We start from the raw sequence: 25732 nt of genomic DNA, 5'->3' as shown, positions 1-25732 counted from the left end.
AAGAAATGTGCGTCTATTTATACTGTTGTGCTGGGATTCAATTACTAATTAATTATTCACTTGAATCCCAGCACGTGAATTAATTCTGTGCAACCCCGTGCTCACATATTACATTTAACCAGCACGTGAAGTGATTTGTGCTCTCCTCGTGCCTAAATACAAATCTACACTTTTTAAACACACGTGAAAACACAGACCCGTTTATATCCCGTGTACCAATCTATACACCAACATTTACACACGCAACATACATACAAAACACACAAATGCACACAGGGGCGGGGCGCATTGCCACAGGCTGTTATATTATATTTTGCATTCAAAATTCTAAAAGGTATTGACGATGTCAACCCAGGGGACTTTTTTGACCTGAAAAAAAGAAACAAGGACCAGGAGTCACAAATGGAGATTAGATAAAGGGCATTCAGAACAGAAAATAGGATGTACTTTTTACACAGAGAATTGTGAGGGTCTGGAACCAACCCCCCAGTAATGTTGTTGAAGCTGACACCCTGGGATCCTTCAAGAAGCTACTTGATGAGATTTTGGGATCAATAAGCTACTAACAACCAAATGAGCAAGATGGGCTGAATGGCCTCCTCTCATTTGTAAACTTTCTTATGTACTTATGTTCTTAATTCAGGGAACAGAATTGAACGCAGTATTTTAAATGTTATATTACCTCCTATATCAACTATGGACAACTGTGGTTCTTTCAGATTGGGTATTTGCTCAACTATGTTTGTACCTGTTCAGTTGAACAAATTCAACCTCCACCCACTTTGGTTTACCTATTACAGTGGGAATTGTCCATCACTGTCCTATATCATGCTAAGGATTGTGTAAGGTTCTGGTGGGCTTCTAATACATGTCATAAAAAGTTACATTATGGCAGGAAAACATGACTTCAATTAAGTCAAAGTGAAAAGGTCTTTCAAACACAAGATCAGAGATGAAGCTCTATTTTATTATGTGGTAGAAATCTGTCACAAATTGCTGTGAAGGTGTTAAGAGTAATTGTGCCGCCTGCCGTTAAAAGCAGCAGCCTCTGCGTCTGGCTCGTCTGGCTGCGGTGATGGCTGCAAATAGACCCCATCGTCTTCCAAAGGTATTTGGAAGATGAATAAATCCTGGTTTCTGTTCAAGCAGAAAAAGCTTGGAATGTTTTGTTTCCAGTGGCTTAAAATGTGTCTATCAAATTGAAATCCTTCATATTGACACTACAAGAGTCACAACATATTGTTTGTAACAGTACTATTTTTATTATCAACACAAACAAATAATTTTCACTAGGTGGTGTCCAAATGTATATTCGAAATGTGATTTCCCTTGGAAGCTTACCATAGCTAAGCATTATAAAGCCCTGAGAGGTAAGGTAAAGTATATTAAAAAAAAAAAACATGACAAAATAAACTATGGTACATGCATAGTAAGCCATGGGGAAAACATGACTTTCTGTACCTGTGGTTAACCAGAAAAAAGAAATCTATGGTGTATACTAAATTTTATTGTGGTTATCATCAGTCATCTAGTATATTGGTATTGGTACTCTCCCGCCTTGACTACTGCAACTGCCTCCTGGCTGACCTCCCTGAGTCCGCCACCCATCCGCTCCAGCTCATCCAGAACTCCACTGCTCGCCTGGTGTTCTCTCTGCCTCGCTTCTCCCACACAACTCCACTGCTCCGCTCACTCCACTGTCACTGCTCGCATCTAGTTCAAGACTCTTGTACTCACCTACAGATGCCTTGACCAGACTGCACCCAGCTACCTCCAGACCCTCATCTCTCCCTACACCCCCACTCGACCTCTCCGCTCCTCCTGCACTAGAAGACTGGCTGTACCTCCTCTACACTCCCCTGCCTCCAGAGCCCGCTCCTTCTCCACCCTCGCCCCGCAGTGGTGGAATGACCTTCATACAGATGTCAGGACTGCCCAGTCCCTGATCACCTTCCGGCACCTCCTCAAAACTCACCTCTTCAGACAGCACCTGTAGAACTCCTCTTTTCCCTCTGGACACTTTATCACTCTTCCTTAATGCGCTTTACTTGCTCTTATCTGCTCCCTATTTTACTACATTTAATCCTGTACTTTAAAGTCCTGTAATCTGTCACCAGTGTTATTTAATCTGTAGTATTTTGTATTTAATTATATCCTGATGTAACTATCACTGACACTTATCTGCTCTGTTATTGAATCGTATTTTGTCATATACTTGTACTTGCTAGAACCGAAGTCATTGTATTTTATCTTGTTCTTAATTGTATTAATACTTGTACTGTGATTCTTGAAATGTATTTTTGTTTACGACTGTAAGTCGCCCTGGATAAGGGCGTCTGCTAAGAAATAAATAATAATAATAATAATAATAATAATAATAACAACAACAATAATAATATTTTGTATAGCCAGACATGTACATTACACATTTATTGGTTTGCCTACATAGTTTTGGCATCTTGCTTCCTGGTATGGATGCTTACATATTATTATGACACTAGAGGGGGCTGTGGCCCACAGGAGCTCTACAACCTATAATAGTGTAACGGAAGGTTTCTACCAGTATAATGATGAATGCTTCTAAGAATGATCTGCAATCACACCATCTCAGCACACTTTTAACTGCTATATTTTAACATTAGGCACTCCCGAACCCGGTAAGAGGTTCAATAAAATACAAGTTTATTCACGGTTCTGCTTCTGTGATGTGGCACCAAAAATGTGTAATGCATGCATTACAAGGAGTAGGTGCTAATGAGGACTAATCTCCATGTCAGGCAGCTGAACACACATACACAGGCTTTATTATCATTACTCTTTAAGAGTGTGGAGTCAAACACATGTCCACTCCTAACTGGACCAACAGTACACAAAGTGAAGCACATATATGTGCACATAGAAGACTTACTATAGGAATAGCGTAATATAATCATGTTTGATTAGCTGAGGGTTATCAAACCTGATCATTTTCTGAAGACAATCACTGCAGTGAATTCTAAAACTCCTGAAATTGGTCACTTCGGAAATGATGACATGTTCAAATTATTGGATTTGTAACATATGATTCGAGGGCCTTTTATTAAATGTGAGTTAAATTGCTTTGATTCCCATCTACACACTATATTCTGCAGGATTTAATACATCTGGTAGTGTAACATGTATTATACATTGTTTAGCACAACTCAGTCAATACATTCTCGAAAAAGTGTTATTTTGCCATAGGTGACGTCTCTGTGTATTAAACAATCAATTGACAAATATCCTATGACAGACAAAGTCATTTTCAATGTAAAAATGCATGCAAAATACAGTTTTACAAACAAAACATTTCATTCTGCTCTTGTTACTAAATATGAGTTCCAATATGTACAGTTATCTCCATCCTTAATATATAGTAGTGTCTTTTCATACACACTTATTGCCCAAAGTTCCCAGACACAAGGTCAACTGCACATTAACTTACAGAAAACAAGCTGGCCCATGTCATCTCTTGAAACCTAAAAGTTATCAATGTTAAAAAAAAAAATTAACAAAGAAAGAAAAATGAGGCACTACCACAGTTAAACACATTGGACAGCACCTGTTTACATGGATTTTATATTGAGTAAATTGACATGATACACTTGCAGTTAACCATGTATTTTGAATTTGGTTTACAATGCTTTAATAAGCTTGCCTTGATTTACCATGCTTACTACACCTCCCTGTGCTTTTACAATGGTACAGCTATAATATAAAGTATCATAATAAGATATTAAATTAATATATCAAAGTTTTATGAAAAAAGAAAGCCATTTTCTTGTGCTTCCAGAGCTACTTTATAAAAATAACAATTAAAGGTAACTTATGAAAAAAGATGACAAAAAAAGTATTTTAACAAGGCATATTTAATTACAGTAATTTCAATACTGGCTCCACATATAATCCGACCAAATTAAAAAAAAAAAAAAAAAAAAACAGATGTCATGAAACAGGTTTACAAAACAAGTAGTACCTATTATAGTTTCACCTTAGCTTATTTACAGACAGAAGGCTATATACAATTGTACAAGTTGCAATGTGGGTCAATGTGAGGAAGCCTTGCGAGATGTACAGTTCTTCGTGGTTTGACAGCCGAGGGAATCACACATTAATCACAGGTGTCAGCGGAAGTAAAGAATTCTGAGAAAGGATCACATTGTTTTTAGAGTGGAGGTTTTCTAAATTCTGGAGAAAGGTTCGCCGCTTCAGTCCTTCCAGGATCACTAAATTACTGGAGGCCAGACTCATTCGCGTCCTTGAAAAAGAAACAAAAAGCCTGATATTGATATACTTAGGACACTATTCACAAAAGTTACACTGTGTTATGTAACAACTTTATTTGTTTTCTTTATGATAAAGTGCTGTGGGCCACTAAACACAATTGCTACATTTTTCCAATTTGTAGTAAAAGTTTTAAAAGAAACATATTTAAAACAAACAAAGCTTAGACAAAAAAAAAAAAAGAAAAAAAAAGAAAATCTGGCACAATTGACCTAGATCTGTTTCAGGAATGGATTCTGGATCTGATACAGTTGAACAAAAGCTTTGAAATGTTCTCCATGTGAATTAATCAGAATTGTTAATAATCTGGGTTGATTATCGCTAATTACATAAATTTGCTGTAGGATTAAATTACAGATAAGCAGGTCTCGAATTCTCAGTGAATTTCCTATTCTTGACAAGCACCAAATAAAAAATAAAAATAAAAAACACAAATTATGAGTCATTCATAGGTAACTACTGTCTGGAAAGAGAAAGCAGGTGATGCGACGAGACCAAAACAGCAAAAGGAAAAGACAAACAGTACACTGCTTTATAAGACATCTGATTATAAACATGCACAACACCACATGGGAAGCAACCAATTTATTGCATTTCTAATCATGTCCTGGTGATTTTAAGGTCAATAGTTTTGGTATTTTAAGGTCAATAGTTGAGCTAAATAACTTGGATTTGGTATTACAAATTACTTCAAGATTTTGACACACACAGTTACCTAATATTTTGAGAGAATTGTGAATTAATTAACACCATATTTCCCCCAGGACCGTTACAATACAGTAGTGACTTAAAAGTATTTTTAAGTATTTTAAAAAGGTCTACAGACTTCAGATATTAAAAAACATTTGCTAAATAAAAAAGTAGACACTTACCTTGGAGAATCTATTCCACTGTCTCCTGTAATACTATAATCTCCAAGAACGGGCACACTTTGGGTGCTCTGCCCAGAAATGGCACTGTGTGTGTTATTTATAAGCTCTAACTTTTTCTCAATCTGTTTTCTTTGATTCTCTGCCGTTTGTTGATCCAAGTTCCAATGCTCATATTTGTCGTCTCCTTCGTCTGCGGATTTGTGCAAGGTCTCCGCATCCGAGTCAGCCTCACTCGTCTGGCAAAAGTCGAATATGCTCCCGTCGACCAGATCAGCTTCTTCCACTTCACGTTCTTTCTCCTCAAGGTGTTCGTAAATAAACTGGGACATGGGCCTGTGACTGTTTTCTATACGAGTGCCATTCTGCGGGTTTGCCAGGTGTCTGTTGGTAGAATCATGCCACCTTGCCTCCTCTTGCTGATAGCAAGAACCAAACACGGCAGGGTGATTCTCGCATGTACTGGCAGAGTGATCTTCAGCTGCAGTATTGTGCCAGACACTGGCATTAGAATAGGGCTGCTGATAGTGAATTGATCCGGATTGAGAGTCTTCACTGCTCTCCAACTCCTCTGAATCTTCATTCAGATACAGGGAACTGCAGGCGTCATCGTCTTCGATCGCCTGCTGATAAAGAGTCTGATCCTCATCCGTGAAAACCTCGCTGCCCATTGGACTTGACTCAGTCTGCAGAGCGGTGCTTTTAATAATCAGTCCACTTTGCTTATTGTTTAACTGTTGATACGTAGTGTTGAGGTGATCAGCGTTACCGGGCTGGTTTCTGGCCCCTTTGTTGTTGCTCTGTCTGAGCAGAGATGAAGGCTGGTGTTGACCAGTTGTTTTTCTTTGCCAAGGGGGCAGCATCCCGGTTGCATCACATTGGTAGGTGACTTGCGGTGGTAAGGAATGTATAGTCTGTTCCACCACTCGACTTTCCTCAGTCTGTCTGGCCATAAACCTCCGATTCAAACTGCCAGCTGCACACCCATCTGGCACAACCTTGTATCTTGTGTCTTTCTGAGGTTCATCACTGAACAGATTTCTTCTGGGCTGGTTGTTCTGTAGAAGTTTGTACTTGTCCTCGATTCTCAGAGTACTGCTTTCTGGGTAATTTGAACCAAAATCCCCAAGGCATTCTTTCACCGGCTTGAGATCCAGACTCTCATCATAATGCAACCCATTTGCCTTCATGCCCTTGCAGTGTCTGTCATCAACTGCTCGTATGTCTTCATTATCAGCAACAACTTTTGTCCTTGAAGAATCCCAGGATTTTGACCTCTGCATACTTCTGTCTGCTCTCTCTGTCCTGGATGCCTTCATTTCACGGTTTTTATGACCCTTCAGACCTTTCCCTGCACCAGCATCTCTTACAGGCCTCCCCTGAAAGGGGTTATCAATCTGCTTCTTGTAAAGATTTTTGGTTTCAATATCAATGGGATCATCACATATTTGGTTCTCCAATTCCGCTTCCTCAATGATTTCGGGCCTCAGGTGCCCATGGAGATATTCAGGGTGGCTTTCAGGGTTGCCATCTACAATTACTTCCCCTAGCTCTGTCCTATGCAGAGCCAGCTTGTTTTTCACCCTTTGCTTTTCTTTGGTAGAATGGCCTTTCTTTTTATGTTTTGTTGTCTTGGCAGCTACTTTCCAGGCAATGCTTTTGGACTGATGGCGGTGTTTGGTGGCTAGCATTTCTGTTGAGGTGCCTTTGCTGATGACGTTTCTGTGCTCCTCAATTTTCTTCATCATGATGGTGTGCCTCACTAAGTTGTCCACAGTAAGTTCTGGGTTGATCCTCTTAATTATCTCATGCTCCAAATCCCGGGGAAGGTTGTTCAAGTTCTCCTCATCCCTGACGGGCCATTCCTCAGGGGGAAACTGACCAGAGTAGGTTGCATATTCCTTTTTGTGTTTCTCTTTCTTTGATATGTTCCGTCTGAACAGGTTGAGACCAAACTTTTTGCAGACTTTGTCTTTCCTGGCGGTCAATGGCTCGCACGGGCGGTAGTTGGCTGCTGTAGAGGTAGACTGGTGTTGAACTAAGGTCTTGGTTTCCTTGCTGCACCTCTGACCTTTCCCATTGTGCTCACTGATGGACTGCTGGTCTTGTGCAGACTGTGCTGGTGTTTGGCTGAAACAATGGCAGGACTTACAATGAGCCACAGAGGGAACAAAGTCATTTATTGTGTCCGCACAGGTTTCTGTGCTCACCAGATATGTAACTGAAGGTGGCGATGGGTGGTCTTTTTCTGGTATGAGCCATTTGTGGTTGTCTTTCATCAGGCTGTTTGTTATGAAGTAAGTTTGCGGCGTTACAATGAAATACCCTTCTCCAGTATGGTAAATCTTTCTCTCCTTAATCAAAGAACCCAGTGCACTGTAAAGGATGTCTTGAGTAGGTATTGACATTCCTGAAACAATAAAAATAGAAAAAACATGTGAATATATTAGAATACCATTAAACACAATTAAAGTTAAAAGAATTAGTTGAAATACGAAGGGTCGGTTTGTAATTCTGTCACAGATGAATGCGATACATCAGGCGCAGACAGCTATAAAAGCTCTGTAGCTTCACTATTTGCTGTACGAAGGACACATCGTGTCATAGCCCTTTTGACCATGCAGATGCCGTTAAAATACAGACTGCATTCGCGTAATTGGAAAAATTGACATTTTAGGAGATGTGCTGAGTTTGTACCTCTTACACAAGAGTTTAAAAAAAAAAACACGTTGTTGGTACATCCGTCCTCTCAACCAACAGAGAATCCAAAAGGGAGAATGTTATACACTAATTGGAGAGATGCGGGAATGTGACAGTGAGAGATATTTTAGGTATTTTAGAATGACTGGAGAAAGGTTTGACTATCTGTTAAACAGATTGGGACCATTGCTTCAAAGCAAAAATACACGATGCCATTGACACCTGCAGAAAGACTTGCAGTCACACTGTACATAGCAAATGGCAATTCCAAGCAAAGTGTGGCCACAGGCTTTACATTCTCTCCAGTCCTTTTCTATTTGTTTCTGAATAATAATACACACCAATGCTGTTTATATTATTTGGGCATCTCTATATTGTTTAAGTGAGGGGTTATATAAATGTGGATGTTTATGAACTTCTTCTATTAAACGTTCCTCGAAGTCTTGCTCCATGATGGTTAGCAGCGTACGTCCATGCAGCAAATGTTGAACTTTTTCAACATCATCCGACCCCATGCAATTTCAGATCGCAGACGCATGAGAAAAGGCTGCACGACTTTCCAAAAAGACGCACGTCACAAGAGTGTGGATGATGTAATTCTGACCTGTCGCACAAATGTTGTGTATAGTATTTATGCACTTTGGTAGTGTTATCTAGTCTATGTTTGGTATTGCTATATTGTTATATCTATGTTTTCCTGCTTCTGTTTGAACTAGTTACCTGTTTTCCAGTCTTTCTAGTCTACCAATAGTTAATAATTTGCTCAAAATGTTGACTTCAACCAGGTTCACCAACACATTATACAGAAAACGTTTTTAATACCAGTAACTAAGATTAGAAAGATGCTTTGAAAAGTCAAACAGTGGTAATGCTGGTTACCATGGAGTTTGAAAGGAATGAGAATATCTGTTCTTCACAAGGTCTTAAAACAGAACTCCCTGTAGTTTTAAAAACAAATTCATTACTTACCGTTGCTCTCTGCCAAGCTGTACACATGCCTACAGCAACCCTTTCAACATAACAAAGCAGACAAACAATTCTGCCAATGCCTTTGTCTCCTAACTGATCAGCTGTGGAACGGAGCCAAACATATGCATGCCATTTGCAAGAGCTTCAAATAGGTAGGAGAGCCTTTTGGCTGAATGTCATTTAACAGGTAGTGTTTGTTTTGAGTTTGTTACGTTTCTGTTAGTATTTCTAAAAGTTTAGCCAAAAATATACATACATCACGTATAGTGATATTCAACAGAATATATAGTATGTCAAGTTCTGCAAACATAATGTATAGAATATGTATGGCTGCACACCCTAGAATAGTATCAAAACTGTGATTATGGTAGAAAAGACATGCAATGAGTACAGCACAAGAGAAGTATTCAACATTGGAGGGACCTATTTAACATTGGAGTATTGATTTCACATATAAATACCTGGGTGATGCTTCATCAAATGCTCAATCAAAGCCTCCTGGTTGACGACAACATTACCAGCATTCATATCGGATATGACGGAGCACAGCACTTCTGACAGTGGGATAAACTGGGATTGGGAAATGGGTGCCATGTGCACTGCAGATACATCACCTGCAATTCAACCAGAAAAGAAACCCCAACATGAATACGTTTTTCAATTTCATATTACACATGGCCATAGTTCCCTTAGCATTTACACTCTGCATCTTAAGTATATTTTCAATGGTTAATGCCTTAATTCTGATTAATTGTATGTGTATTGTATTTAATTTGCTAGTTAAAATCGTTGTTGCTGGGGTAACTATCCCTGCCTTTAACAATTGTAATTAAAGTTTTGTAAACTGTGCTGGGCTGTGTTGAATCGTGAGGTTGATTAGAATATTGTGTTAAGTATACGGCTCCAGGCCTACAGGATAGTATAAATTGGCAAACAGTGTCTTAGAACGCCAGCCATTCTAAGTGCCAGCCATCTAAGGGCCACACGTTCAAGGGCAGTCTGAGCTGTGGCAGTCCGAGCGAGGACAGGTAGAGATAGGACCTTTTCCAAATCCCTCCCTATGGGTACTAGAGGCCTCATTCCTACCTCGACACCTAACATCTGGATCCCCTGGACAAAGCGGGCTCACTCGTTCTCCACTCCCAGAATGAACACTGGTAAGTACCTGCTGCACATACCCTTACTAACTCCTTATCATCCTATGCTGCCTGCTACAAACTTGAAAATCTCCTTTTTCAATTGTCGCTCTCTGACTAACAAATCTCTGCTTCTCAGCGAACTTATAACTGATACCAATCTTGATCTTCTCTGTCTAGCTGAAACCTGGCCCTCTGTAAACTACATGCACTCGCTACATCTAGCCACCACAAAGGGCTATTCCCTCTTTGACAAATCTCGCCTCACTGTCCGAGGCAGGGGCACTGCTGTTATTGCAAATTCTGTGCTTGCTTCCTCAGTTCTTTTTGCCTGCCTTTTCTTTGAGCATCTCGCCATCAAGCTCCCCTCTCCCACGTCCCTCACCCTTGTTGTTATTGCCGAGTTTTCAGAATTCCTCTCCCTCGTCTGCACTTCTACTGACAAAATCCTACTCTCCTAGGTGACTGACTTCAATACGATTCTCGACTGTCTTGGACTCTCTCAATCTGTCAACCCACTCACACTCGAGGACACACCCTGGATCTGCTCATCACCAGGGGCCTTGACAACATTGACAACATCTATTCTACACTCTCCCACCACAAACCCAGTTTACTACTTGACCACCTTGACGCGCCTCTGGTTGCACCTCCTACTCTCTCCTCCTTCTCTCCTCTCTCCATTGCTGAAGTTTCCGGCCTACTGTTGAAATTAACTACTGCCACATGCCTCCTGACCCATGACCGACTAACCTTGTACGTCTCTGTGCTTCTGATCTTGCTCCCTCCATTATGCACACTCAACCTGTCCCTGGACTCTGGCTCAGTTCCTGCTGCCCTTAAGCTTGCCCTAGTTAAGCTGGTACTCAAAAAACCCTCCCTTGACCCAACTGACCTATCTAATTTCTGTCCCATCTCCAATCTCCCTTTTCTCTCAAAAAAACTCTCGAAAGGGCTGTAGCCAGTCAGCTGATGAAACATCTCACGGATAGCAATCTGCTTGAATCTCTACAGTCTGGTTTCCAGCCACATCACAGTACTGAAACTGCTCTGCTCCAGATTGTGAATGATCTCCTGCTCAATGCTGATGCTGGTGCTCCCTCTGTGCTTGTCCTCCTTGAGCCGCTTTAGACACCATAGATCATCGCATTCTTCTTGACCACCTTCAAAAGTATGCTGGAATCTCTGGAACCAGTCTCTCCTGGATGTCCTCTTACCTATCCGGACGCATGCAGTCTGTCTTCTATGATGGAAGCAGTGGCGTTGCAAACCCGGTCACTTCTTGTGTCCCCCAAAGATCTGTTCTTGGGCCCCTTCTTGTCAATATCTACATGCTTCCCTTGGGTCACCTCATCCGCCAACACAGCCTCATGTTTCACTCCTATGCTGACGACACCAGCTCTACATAAAACTCGACCCTGGAAGCCCCTCTGCCATGGTCCGGCTCTCGGCTTGCATTCAAGACATCGAGGCCTGGATGTCTGCCAGTTTTCTTCAGCTGAACACTAGCAAATCTGAACTACTCCTAGTAGGATCTAAAAGTCAACTTAAGAATCTCAATATAGCTTCCTCGAACCTCGGAAACTGTCTGCTGCTGCCTTCCCCCACAGTACGAAGCCTTGGTGTACTTCTTGACAGCAACATCTCTTTGGATGCCCACATCTCCTCTGTGGTCAAATCTTCCTTCTACCATCTTCCAAACATCTTCAAAGTCCGTCCCTACATTTCCCTCCCGGATGCGGAGATAGTTTGTGATGCATTTGTCTCCTCTCGACTCGACTACTGCAACTCTCTATATGGTGGTCTCCCGGCACACACCATAAACCGACTGCAGCTAGTCCAGAATGCCGCTGCCAGGATCCTTACCAGATGTAAAAAACGTGATCACATCACCCCCCATCTCAGGATTATTTTCAAAACTCTCCTGCTCACCTACAATGCCCTTTATAACACAGGTCCCGAGTACCTCCTCAACTTGCTGACCCGCTATGTCCCTGCCCGCAAGCTGATGTCCTCCGACTCTGGCCTGCTTGTTATCCCCAAGCAAAAGTGCATGACACTTGGAAAACGCTCGTTTAGCTTCATGGCTCCGACTCTTTGGAACTCTCTCCCAGCTTTGGTGCGTGATGCTCCTACTGTCGCTCGGTTTAAATCAACTCTCAAGACCCACCTGTTCTCTCTTGCTTTCCATGCTCTTTAAGTCTGATATCTGGTATCAGCTAATGTGTTGCTGCTACTATTCCATGTATTATGCTACTATCATGTGATATGCACTTTCCACTATTTTCTCTGTATTTAAAATATTATGGATTTTCTTGTTGTTACTGCATCTTGTAAAGCGCTTTGTGATGGTGGTCCACTATGAAAGGCGCTACATAAAATAAAGATTGATTGATTGATTGATTGATAATACATTATTCAAAACTGACACTGCTTATACTGTATATTGTAAGATTTTTACAGCATATATTATAAGACAACTACTGTACCAAGCAGATTCATTTTTTAAAATGCATTCAGTCCTTAATGTATAAACCTTTTTTTTTTTTTTTTTTGCTCAGCAGTCAGAAAACTAGTTTTTCTAGCACATAGAAACTCTTCTGTTTTGATTCCCAAATCTCAATTTCAATCTGAAACCAAAAAAAACAAACTAGAAAGCAAATTCCCCAGTGGTAAAAGTGTAAGTGTACTTGAATAAATGTCTGAGAACGAAAACAATGTTGAAGCACAAAAAAAAAGAAAAAACAGACTACACCCCTCTTAACAAGGTCTTACTTGGATTACAAGTGTTATGTGTTAAATGGGGCATTTGTCTTTCTCTGTTTACCTTCCGTGCACACAGAGTTGCAAAGGTATGATGGAGTTAATTACCATTTCAAAATCCATGACAATATTTCAAACAACCTCATTCCTTTCAGTGCCGTCCAGCTGTCAAGTCTCGAATATCACTCGCTGTAGTTTTTTTTATTTTCTGTACTCACAACGTCTCCTTGTGGCATTAGAAACAACCCAATAGAATGACTGTTTTCACAGGAGGACAAGCTAACTGAGGAGTCACATACCATTAGCAGTGGGGCCCTGCCGGGTATTTGGACCAAGGCACAAAACCTTAAAGTGATTTCCCTGAACGGAAAAGTAGTGAGACGTATTCCTCATAGCTCTCAGTCGTCAGCTGGAACTGCTAGGACACACAGGCTCATAAAAATAGTTTTTTGCGAGCAGTAAACGCCACATGGACAATATCCCTATACTCCACAGTATCTAGAGGAACATGGTTGGATGGTTTTACAGCTGTCCTTTTTAATGTTTAACTGTGCAGGGCTATGCTTGAAAGACACAAACAAAGAGGGTTACCAAGATACCATCCACACAATGTTACTCACATTTTAGCAAAACTATGGATTACACTTTGAATCTCAAGGTGGACCACTGCTCCTCCACGTGCTTCCCATATACCAAGAATGTAAATTAAAACAACAGTGATAGCTTACATTTCCCTCAATTCATTCAAAACACACAGAATCCTTGCTGAAACACTTAAGACCAGGTTTAAGAAAATAAACCTTAAATCAATAGAAGACTAATCCAGAGATAAGAGGTTGAACTTATCTCCTGTGGTTTCCCGACTGGTTCAATCTCCCTTTTTTCATGAACAACAAAATTCTGATTCACTGACGTTGAAAAACTACATAATGTTGACACATAACCTTTCCCTAGCTTCTTCACCATCTGCGCGCAAATGGACTGGAGTGTGAATCTAAACAAACCAGGACAGCTGCTGCTTCCTTAAATTAGTGCTGGAATGACTTATGTCTGTGCTGCACAGAAATGTGCCTGCCTTCATGATCATCATCATCATCATCATCATCATCATCATCAGTATAGCCCAACCTTCCAAAAGGACAATGCAGTGAAGTTAACATACTTGAAGAATGGGTGATTGTTTATTTAAATTGATTCACAGCTGACAAATAAAATGTACAAAAAAAGAAAAATGGTTTTCAGGTTAATAAGGTCTAATCCTGCCAATTTGTCTGTCAATCCCCTCCCGTCACAGGTCGAGGGCATATTATAGAATGTCTGTGCTACGTATTTTAAAAATAAAGGTTAAAGCAGTATTCAGCTTTCACAGTATACAAGTATGTTATGGTAACACGATCAGGGAGCCACATAATGTCACAAAGAACCTTTACAAGCCAACTGAGGCTTAGACATGACATTGTGTATCAGTTGATCCACTCCTGGCCTCAGTTGGTGTTTTCAGGGATCTGTTTTCATGGCAAGGCTCATTCCAAGTTAGTTCCTGACTCCTCCTAGTAAAGGCTGCCACCAAGTTCCCTGTATATTTGCAGAATGTTTGATACAAGTGAAACTTAACTGCCAGTTGGTCTGTGATTAAATCCTGCTTTATGTTAATTAGCCATGAGGTTTTCAGAATGCTCAGTTTTCCAACATGTGTGCAAATAACTTATTTCCTACCTTAATAGAAAAGTGTATTATGTACTGTAGTAAATGTGAAACAATGCTTAATGTCCAATTGAAAGGTTTTTTTTTTTTAATGAATGTAATATGCCAGTATTCTGTTTTCTTGAAAAGGCCCCGCCCATCGTTTAAACGGTGTCATTTAGTTTATTGCAGCTAACCTCTTGCCAAAGTCTAATCCTCTGTGAGTTTGAGAACATATTGTCCTTGGGTGCGACTTCACTTCAGATTTACGTAATCCCACTAATTGGAGATTAAAAATTGAGAAATACAACCCAAATACAGCAGAACCCAATATGATCTTGTTTTTAGCTACAGTAAGCATTTTAAAAAAAATATATCTAAATTGTTATATCTAAAGTGTTTTGTAGACAGCACTTCTGAAAGACAATTTCAGAATTTCTGGGCATCAAGGGAGTGGTGGTGCATTGTGGGATTTGTATAACTAGTACAGTCTGATCCATCATCCTCTCAGCCTGACCTCTGTGAATAGACTGGCAGGAGGGCAGGTAGTGTTTTGTTTAGCAGTCAGCCCCAGTCACCCTGCTCTTCCTGTGGGGAAATCCAGGTCAGGGGGAGGACAGTCGAGGACGACAGAAGAGAGTCAAAGCCCGGCCAAGAGAATGCTGCTTTTGTCTGAAAACTGGTTGTGATCTGGATCAAACAGGGCACTGTGCCCTCATTAGGACAGCCAGACCAAACGCTGTGTTCATTTCATAGTGCTATTGTCATCGCCTGTAGAAATAAGCAGCTTGGCTTCCGAACACAGCCTCTTCATTATGTTACCATCTAGGGGAGGATGTACTTCAGGCCAGGTTACTGATTCTGAAAGGGCATCTGTTTTACTTACATCATGGAACATTACTTACATTTCACAGAGTTTCTTATTCAAAATAGATTGTGTTTTTTTTTTTGTTTTTTTTTAAATACTGTTCAGTTCGGGTTCTTCAGAGCCTTTATGAATATTTGATATGCTGTGGGCATCTGATATGGGCAAACTAAACATGGTGTTATGCTGGAGTGGATTCAGATTGGTTTTTAACAGGGTTTTGGGGGTATGGTGAAGTACAGTGCTTTCAGTCACTTAAAGAAACTGTCTTGGGATTTTTTTTTATTTTCACTGCCCAATAAATACAAGCTTTAAAAAGTAGATCCAGTTTAGTTCACACTTCACTAAAACAGAAAGTTTCTTTATGTGAAAACCTGGGAGTTATTTGTGGTACCAAATGTAAGTCTTTTATATAAATATAAAGTTTGAGAAAAAGGAAAACTGCTGTGTACCAAAATGATCAATAAGAAAGAAGAAAAAAGAAAAGGATATTTCAGGTACTTAAAAAGGTAGAACAATTGATTACAAATCAATTATCAGGACGTTTCGGACTACAAGTCCTTCATCGGCTGAATACAAAAAAACAGTGCTTTACAAAGTTGATAAAAAACAAACAAGTAGTCTTTTAAACAAAATTCCAGAATGATGATGATGATGATGATGATGATGATGATGATGATCTCAAAATAGAATGTTCATTCCAAATATATATATAAAATTAAGCCTTTTTTGTATTACTGTTACTAGTGAGTCTGAATACTAAGTTTCATTCATTGCGTTGAGTTTGAAAAATAGTCGGACTGACGGACACAAATAAAAGCTGTAAACCGGATTCATTCTCCTGCGTCTTTTTGAGAACTTGTACTGTGTAATAATGTATAGCACAAGACAGACCTCGAAACCACGCTGCGATGCTACATATATATTTGACCTTATTTTTTTTTCCACCAACATAAGGCGGCTAAATAAATGAAGTTTAACATAGCACTAGCTTGTACTTTAAAACATGTTCTGCCTATTTAAGCAAATTAGAAAAAAGTCATGATAACAAGCTGCACTTTTTTAAAACATTTAAATCCGTTAACCTGTTCTGCAGTCCTACAGTACCTACACCATTTCCATCACTTCACACCAATTTAAATAAAATATTAATACTGACTATTAAGCTTCTAAACATGCACTTACTATCATACTTATAATCAAGGGACATTCAACGTATTTCATAAGGTACAAATGGATGTTAAACCAGCTAAGCATTGTCTCCTCGAATGACTTTGAAATGCCAACTAGATCCTGTATTTTGGACCTTGGTGATACTGCAACAGGTTTTCTGCTTTCCTTGCAGACACTTTTTCAGAAGTTAAAAGACCCCGCTTTCACTGAAAATGGAGTGAAGGACTGGAAAAATCTAAAGAAAAAACTTCAGAAACATTTGTAATCTGGCACCACAAACAGCGTTCTGAAAGGTGGCATTTGTTCAAACAGTCAAAGGAAGTAGGTTCTGACTGTAGCGTCACAGTTATCATATTTTTACAAAACACAGTATGCTACAACTATTTTGCCACAAGTTCTGTAAAATCAGATTTGGATCAAGCTGTTTGTATAGATAACAGCAATTCGAATAAATGTAGAAATTGTGAAGAGGATGTTCCAGGCAAGGGAATGAGCAAAAAGGATTCAGAGTTTTCGTCAGCTGCCTCCTGCAGCGGGAAGAATAGACGTTAAACCAGACAAGCATGTCTCCTCGAATGACATTGAATTGCAACTGAATCCTGTGTACAACAGTGTTGATTTTGATATCCCAGCTGCCCTAGCAGTCTGGCTGAGAAATATGTTCATTAGACTTGCTTTGCGCGCTTGCTGGGGAAAAAAAAAAAATCGATCTTCCCTCAGAAATATTTTTTGCGTTGGTCAGAACAATTTCTTGTGAGGGTTTGGGCAATTTATTCAGCCTCTTATTCACGCTGCCTATGGATACAAAGTCATTGTCTATAAAATAGGACAGTTCCCTTAACTCATCTGTAATCTGATGTGGGTTTTAGTGAACAAAAATAAAGCATCCCCAGCAGGATAGGGATATCATCACTTACTGAACAGCTTGTAAACAGGAAGTAAAATAGATATATGGTCAGTGGTTAAAACTGTAAAAGATTACTGCACAACACCAATAGTGTAACTTGACTGAAAGAAGCCTAATACTAATCCCATAATGACAAAGCTAAATATATCCGGAGGAAGTACACCAGGATTATCCGTCTTCAAATAGTACCCACAATCTTGTCTTCTGATCTTGTCTCACTGTACTGGCAAGTTAAAAAATGTAAGCTGCTGACATCAGAAAATATGCTGGCTGACTTAAAATAATAAGTAATGTATTACTTTAATAACACAAATTTGAGTTACAGCTTCAACAAAGCCAGATATTCAGTTCTGTAGAAATGGGGAAAAGCGTGCTACACTGAATTCTCACATCTACATCATGAACCTGGCAAAGAGGTATAAGCACTTCTACAGAAAGAAGCAAAAAACTGGAAGACAAAAAACTGAAAATCAGCCCTCAATGGGCATTAAGCTGACAAATCAAGTGCAGATCAGGCTGCAAGCCAACTAACTGTGTAATACATCTGCAGTGTCCCATGAAAAGGTTTATTTTAACTGTAATCATTACATGGGGCCTGTTTGCTTCCGTTTCCTCTCCCCCACCCCCACCCCCACCCCACATAGTTTAACCTTCTGAGCAATATATTAAAAAGCAGGACATGTTTTGCGTTATGTTAAAAATTACATATTGAATTTCTGTAAAAGCTCAGAAAGAGAAATAAAAAAGGGGTAACCCCCGTACCACAAATTATTTGTGAATATTGATAACATTTTACAAAACCACACTACGGGGAATATTTTACACATGATCTTATACAGCAGGGGTGCACTGTTCAGGTCCTGGAGGTCTAGGGGCCTCCTGGTCTTTGTTCCACCTTTACCCTAAATGACTCAATTGAACCAGTATAACCTTCTTCCAGGTTTAAGGTAATTATTTACTGATACCTATAAAACCTGGAGGACCGGATTTGTGCACCGTTGTCATACAGTATAAAGTTTCTTGATTAACTATTATAAATCTATTACTATTTTGTATATATATATATGTAACAGGGCGAGCAGCCCTGTACATTGTTTTGTTTATTTTAGTTTAGAACGGGGGTTCCCCCTCCGCCCCTGTGTTATTTTGTATTTGTATTATGGTTTATTATTTACATGACGGCGAGCGCCGTATGTTTTATTGTTTTGTATTTTGACGCCGTAGTCGATTTGTTTTGTAGCGTGGATGGGTAGTCCATCCACAGAAGTAATTTAATAAACTCGTGCAGATTGTGGCCGAGGGGTAATAGAATAATTAATTGCAAGCTAGTTAAACCCCTCGGCCACGATATAAAAAGGCTGCAGCTCTCTAGCTCCAGGTGGGTGTTAAAGAGGAGAGAGCGAGCAGAGAGACGGAAAGCGAGATAAATTTATTTAAAAACAAACCAAGGATAGCGTCAGTGAAGGCGATTGCCCAGCCTGACCGGTTGTAGAGTTCGTGATTTGTTTTTGTTTACATATTTATTTTCGCTCTGTGAGCACAGTTTCTTTTTGTTTAAACTTTTGATTTATTTTTGTATTTGTTAAGAAATAAAACAGCAAACGCCACCTTAAACTGCAGTACTTGCCTGTTGGTGTCAGTTTTTGTTCCTGCTTCTGCCTGACGTCAGACCATCGGACGTCAGACCACCTGCCACAATATATATATATATATATATATATATATATATATATATATATATATATATATATATATATATATATATATATAATGCATCCTCAGTGAGGAATGGCACCTCCTAACAGAATGGTTTGTTTAATTTTTACGTAAAACAGATGTGTGAATAATGAACAGGTAGTGGTTGCAAAGTGAAGAAAATATGCAGCCTGTATTGTTATCAGTTTCTGAACTATGAGGTTAAAACGAATGTGGCCATATAATATTTTATTGGAAAATACCAATAATCAAAGGTGATCTTCAAAATCATAGAATGCACCTGTGTACAGACTTGTAATAAATATCAAAACAGCTCAAGATACCTTAGGCATTTCTAAACAAAACAAAGAACAGTTGGTGGATTTAGGTGTGCACAGCACAAAAACGTTTTCAGGTAAGGGGAAATTGTTTATAATTGAAAAGAATGCATGGACAACACTATGAAGTTTCAACTATGATACTGGATCTTTAAAGGAAGGTTACCCTAAGCCAATATTTTAAGCGCAATACAGAGACCAGAACCAGAGGACACAGTTGGAAATTGAGTGGAGACAGATTTAGGACAGATTATAGTAGGTCATCCTACACAGACAGCGTTGAGTGTATGGAATAGGTGACAAAGTTGTTCATCCTGAATCATTGGGATTCTTTAGGAACAGACTACACATCGGTGGCTGTGCCTGTACACAATACTGCTGGACATGCTGCTAGTGTCACACGTGTTCACTCCATGTCCTGGCTGTATCTAACAATGTGAAAGTACCCTAGCTTCAGACAGCACGCATCCTACTCTTATTAGCATCTTCAGACCACAGCTCTCCCTGGCTGAGGCTGTTATGCATGTTGATGCAGTTCAGCAAACAAGCAGTCTAATACAATGCCAAGAGATTTCATTTTTAGTTTAGATGGCCTTAGAGATTTGCAAACAGTGTAAAAGTGATTGTAGAAAAATAAAGCTGTTTAATCACGTGGGAGGTAACTGCCTTGACAGTCAACAAAACCCTCCTTTGAAGAAGCAGTATTCAAGAAGCATGCTGGTTTAATAGGTCAAGCTGTACCTTACCACACCTGGACCTGCAGGCATTATGTGCGTGTGACAGAGATCAAATGACTCTTGGTGTAAGATCTCCCTCCCAACCTGCGAGCGCGCTGTGTAAAGGGAACAGAGTACCCTGGACTGGATGGCCCGACAGTTCATTCCCAGGGTTAGGAGGAAGTCAGCCTTGAAAAGGGGGTGGAGCTACGGTACACTAAATCATCGACCCGGAAGGGAAACGATGTGGCATCCGGGGATTGGAGGAGCGGTTGTACTCGTAAACCAAGGGGTCATGGTTGACGGTATTTAGGGGATGTAGTGATGTGATCTGTTCCTTTGCTATGGTTAATGCTAGACCGAAAGGAGAACTGTATTGTGAACCGTGAGTGTTTTTTTTTTTTTTGTCGTGTATAAATTGTACTTGTTTGATGTTATTTAGACGGCTAACACGATCCGGAGCTGTCGCCAAAGGCCAGCACTAAACCTGGACAACATCACTGCACTTTGTATCACCAGAACTGTATTTTCACTACAAGCACTAGAGCACGCACTGTAGACTTGTGTTTGTGTCTGTTGTTACATGTGGGTGAAAAAGAACAGGACTATTATTATTTCGGCACCAACCCGTGGATTAAAACAGAGCAATACACACGCCAAATTAAAACACACGCCGCTGTATTGCCTGTTAACATTGTTATTATTTACTGCTGTTTAGCCATCAGGCAATTGGATTACGAAAGAAAACACCACTGCACCTGGATTATCATTGTCTGTCTGTTTATTGATCACCTGCACACTGTTAACCACTTTGCCACAGTGCTCTATACAATTCGTTTAGGAACGATAGTGTACATCTGCATGTGCTGCGTTCATGATCCAAATACCTTTAAATGAACAAAACACTTTCTTCCTCTCATTAACATGCCATTCGCACAAGGTCTTGCAGGTGACCACGTCTGACACACACAAAGAGTTACTTAAACTTGCTAAAGTTTAGGCCTTGGTGATACACTAAAAGATCAAAATGAATCAATTACTTTACAGAGATCATTAAAAAGAATCCTTTCTAAATGTCCTATTCAGCCATTGTGGACTTGTCCTGTTGGGTCTCTTTGTTTATTTGTTGAAGTAAAGCCATGTGCTGTAATTAGACTGTGTAATAAATAAATAAATAAATAAAATACATACAATTAAGGGCAACCAATAATATTGCGAAAAGGAACTAATCTCTTTAGTCTTTGATCTCTATTCTTTTGCAAACAGTTCATTTAAAACTGTGAAATCTAGAGCCTGACCATCACAATTCACAGCCTGTCAAGAACAAGAGGCGACACAGTGATAATCCTATTGAAGCAGCGGTGAGTAAATACCCAGCAATCCACATTTAAGTGCTGCTCACCAGCATCTCTTTAAGCTTGCATTCACACGTTCCTATTCACACAGGACTCTGGGAAGGGGTTTCCTGTTACTACACCAGCAAGAAACCAGCTGCAATGGTATACATTAAACATCACTGTTGACATAGACTTGGCAACCAACTAGGAAGTCAATATCTCAAAACTGCTTCGGAGATATGAGCTGCAAAGGAAGCAATGATGGATTTCAAACATCCCGGAAGAATACAGTAAAAAGAACTGATTTACAGAGGTTCTGTAAAATCTAATACTGTAACTAAAAACATAAATGTATAAAAGACAAACTATTTGAACTCTATTACAGCAGAAGTCCAGGTATATCCCTTGTAATACAAGGATTGTATTAATCAAAAATCTGTAAACAAGGACTTCACTCTAGATGTAGCATACCCACGGGCTCGTATTACGCACCATACTTGATCCTAAACTTAGAAAAACAAAGTCACATAACTTGGTGCCGGACTGCACAGTCAGATTTATATTGATTTAAAGCAGACGAGATTTACAAATTATGCTGGATACCAGAATAGACAGGTTCCATTAATTTCAATAGGGATTTGGTTGGCTCCCAAATTACACAGATGCCAGTATGTAGAGGGACTGGGTTAGTTTTACTGTAGTTTAACATCCCATGCAACACATATAAGTAATCATCTTTGTGTTTTATCAATAGTAATATAACCCTTTTAATATGTTTCCAATTTAAAACCAGCAAAAAGAGTCTCAAAGATTTGCTTTAACTCTAAATGTGAAGGGGTTATCCAGTTACATTATTTAAGCTCCAATACTATTCAAAATCAAACTGCTTTAGACAACTAATCAGGCTTAAAACTTAGGCAACTCACATTTGTAGAGCTTTTCCCACAAGACTTATCATAAAACTTTACAAGGGTAAACCTCTTTAGCTTGTTCTCTAGAGAGAAGACAGATGTGGCCAGCAGTGAAAAAAGCCTATAAACCCAGCGAGCGAGGAAGAGGCTGAGGGACAAAGAGGATCTCCTTATTATACTCTTTCAACCAATCACATTCTCTGCCCACTTGCTTTTACTCAATGGGCAGAACATCTTAATGGATGGAATTTCTACAAAGTCACAGTACAACGGTACAGTATTAAATATAAATAAATAAATCAAAGCGCAACAAACTTGTAGACAAAACGTATGGAAATATATTGACAAACTGGGTAAATATATCAGTAAAAGTGTTTAACATTTACCATATTTTACTTAAAAAATACTATTTTTAAGCAATAGCAAGCATTCTTTATAAAACAGTGAAGGATAGCTCTAAATATTCTGGCAAAACTGTACAATAGCCACAAACCTACAGATTAAAAACCTAATAGCCACAAACCTACAGATTAAAAAGATGTTATTCCTACTGTAGCTGGCTTCCTCTCACCCTTACAGAATGTTCCACAATGGGATCTAATTATTAACCACTTTTTTAATGTTATTTCCGTTAAATTCCTTGTTAAAGCATTGACATGGATGATTCCTTTATCAGTGTTGATTGAAACTGTCCAGAGGAGGTCCCCTGAGCCATTGACACCTCCATCTCCTGTCACTGTGCTGTTAGACTGTAGAAGAGCTTTGGCCCCTGGGTGGCAACTACTCCAGACAGCTTCATCAGCCATGAACAAGCTCCAGTCACATTTGTCTGGCACTAGTGCCTACCAGAGTTGAGTAATGATACAGGACATTTAAACACAAACATCAGCTCTAATATCCCATATGTAGATATCAAATTCTCAAACAATCTTTTAGTTTTATATTAAAGGAAAACCACATCAATAAATGGATGGCTAGATGACTGGAGAAATGCAACGAAAATGTAACACTGTGGTTGACATTTTATTAAAATAATGTTGCATCACGCACTTAAAAACAGATTGTTTTATATTATTAATTGTTTTATATTGACCTACCCTCCAATACATTCATTTAGATGAGCATTTTTTAAAAAGGTTCTTTAAATAAGTGATGATAGCCCCAGAGTGCAAACACTAAACTGAAATGGAAAGATAATGAAACTTTTATGCTCCTGAACCTACTCAGTATCCATTTCCCTTTGTTTATGATGCACAATGGGTGCATCAGACTGTTTTCTCCATATAGTAAGCATGTCTCATTGGTTTTATGTCCCAATAACTCTGCAATTAAAATACAGAATTTGCATTCGGATTTGTGAGGGACCTAGTTGGACATCGGCAGATTTTACAGTATAGGGTTATCTGAACAGATACAAGCATGTATCTGAACCATTTGTCTGCTTCACCAAGTTTCTTATGCTTTAACAGATGCCACAAAACCACAAGTGTTTTCAATATTACATTTCCTCTCTCAATTTCCTTGATTTTCACATTTAAAATGTTTGGATTTACTACGGTTTTTAAGTTACCAAATAAAAGTACAAAATGTGTTTGGCCCCTCAAACTAACAAACAAACAAACAAACAAACAAACAAAGACCAACACCAGTTAACATGCCTATTCCCTCAAATGATTTTTGAGCACTATTAATCAAAAAATATATTTAAAAACAACAACAACAACAACAACAACAACAACAACAATATAACATTGTCAAAGAAATGTTTCAAATGTGTTATTTTAAGCAACAGATAAAGGCAAGATATTAAATTTTTATATATATATATATATATATATATATATATATATATATATATATATATATATATATATATATATATATATATATATATATATATATATATATTGCTTTGGGCATTAAGTTACATATTTAAATGCTCCAGTACTCTTACTGCATTTTATGGAAATGTGCTCTTGCTTGGATTAGCATGTCTCTTCAAATAATTTCCTTTTCAGCCAAAGTCCAAATTCAGGACACTGTTGTTGTTTTAAACTAAAAGACTTTGTAATCTATATAAAGTTGTTTTTTTTGTTTTACATAAGTATCTGTCCATACACAATCTGTGATATATTACCCAGATAAACCTTTTATTGCAACCATTAAGAAAAAAAAACATTTGGCTACTAATTGGAATTACATATCGAAATTTAATAATAAAGGCAGACAATTTAATAATATATATAAGAACATTTACAAACAATAGAAGGCCATTCACCCCATCTAAGCTCATCCGGTTCCTAGTAGCTGATTGATCTCAAAACTTTGTCAAGTTGGGACTTAAAGGATCCAAGTGATTCTGCCTCAACAACAAGACTAGGTAACCCATTCCATATCCTCACCACTCTCTGCTGTGTAGAAGTGAAGAGAGAGAGAGAGAGAGAGAGAGAGAGAGAGAGAGGGAGAGAGACGAAAGAAGCTCATTGCTTTTTTAAAGGTAAGTTTAAATATGTATTTGAGCATATTTTGATTCATACATGTATTTGTATCTACGTAGCACTGCTTATTACACAGTGAGCTATGTTAGCTGCGCATATGAAGGGCACATGGACCTGCTTTTGTTTTTATAAGGATCAGCCAGTGCCAACCACCATGAACAGCAATGACCTGTGCAATCACCTTTGCCCTTAGAAGAGTTTGGTTTCTGGTGTTGCACTCAGCATGAGGAAAGGAAAGTGCACACCATCATTAACAAAGCCATGCTAGAGAGTGGCATGTTAAAATGCTCTGAAACATGCACACATGTATTATGGACCTACTTAAAGCAGTAGCTCTAGTACAATATACAGCATTTTAGTTAATGTAACAAAATCAGAAAGAAAGAAATTAGATATACTAAAAGAAACCAATTCAATGACAAACGTTTCGACTGGAAGTCTTTTTCAATGTATTCATTTTTAAAACACATCTGTCATTGAATTTAAGTATAACTTATATTTTTCTGATTGGCTGTCTGAAATTGTTGAGGAGAACAGTAGAGAAATCTCAAATAAAACTAGGTATTCCATAACCCCACAAAATATTACACTACAAATAAATGAAAGACATATTCTGTAAATAGCAGTATACTGTATATACACCCCATGCATTCTTTTGATGTTTAAATGGCGTGTGTGTGCGTGTGAACCCTTAATCAGAAGAAGCACTGAGCTGTTTTATAACCGATATTATTTTACTGCTCTGTGGTACTATTGAAGTACATTTCCCACACACCCCTGTATTTATATAAAAAAAGGACACTGTGTTAACCTGTAATTAACGGTACCCTTAATGATTACACATACTGGGCCTCTAGAAATGTTGATTAC

The 25732-nt window shown here is 38.9% G+C and overlaps 1 protein-coding gene across 1 annotated transcript in view; it reads right to left on the bottom strand.

Moving 5' to 3' along the window:
- Positions 1-2387: 2387 nt before the first annotated feature.
- The window catches only part of LOC117414670 (storkhead-box protein 1-like), a 31383-nt gene continuing 8038 nt past the window's right edge, over positions 2388-25732 (bottom strand). Inside the window, exons 2-4 of the mRNA XM_034024436.3 lie at positions 9302-9454; positions 5175-7581; positions 2388-4276 (exon numbers count right to left, since the gene is read on the bottom strand). Of these exons, the coding sequence (XP_033880327.3) occupies positions 4123-4276; positions 5175-7581; positions 9302-9454 (2714 nt within the window). The 3' untranslated portion in view covers positions 2388-4122. The remainder of the gene's footprint in view (positions 4277-5174; positions 7582-9301; positions 9455-25732) is intronic.

Source organism: Acipenser ruthenus, chromosome 7, assembly GCF_902713425.1.
Source record: "Acipenser ruthenus chromosome 7, fAciRut3.2 maternal haplotype, whole genome shotgun sequence".
NCBI classification, from domain to species: domain Eukaryota; kingdom Metazoa; phylum Chordata; class Actinopteri; order Acipenseriformes; family Acipenseridae; genus Acipenser; species Acipenser ruthenus.
This window is presented reverse-complemented; position numbering and strand designations above follow the sequence as displayed.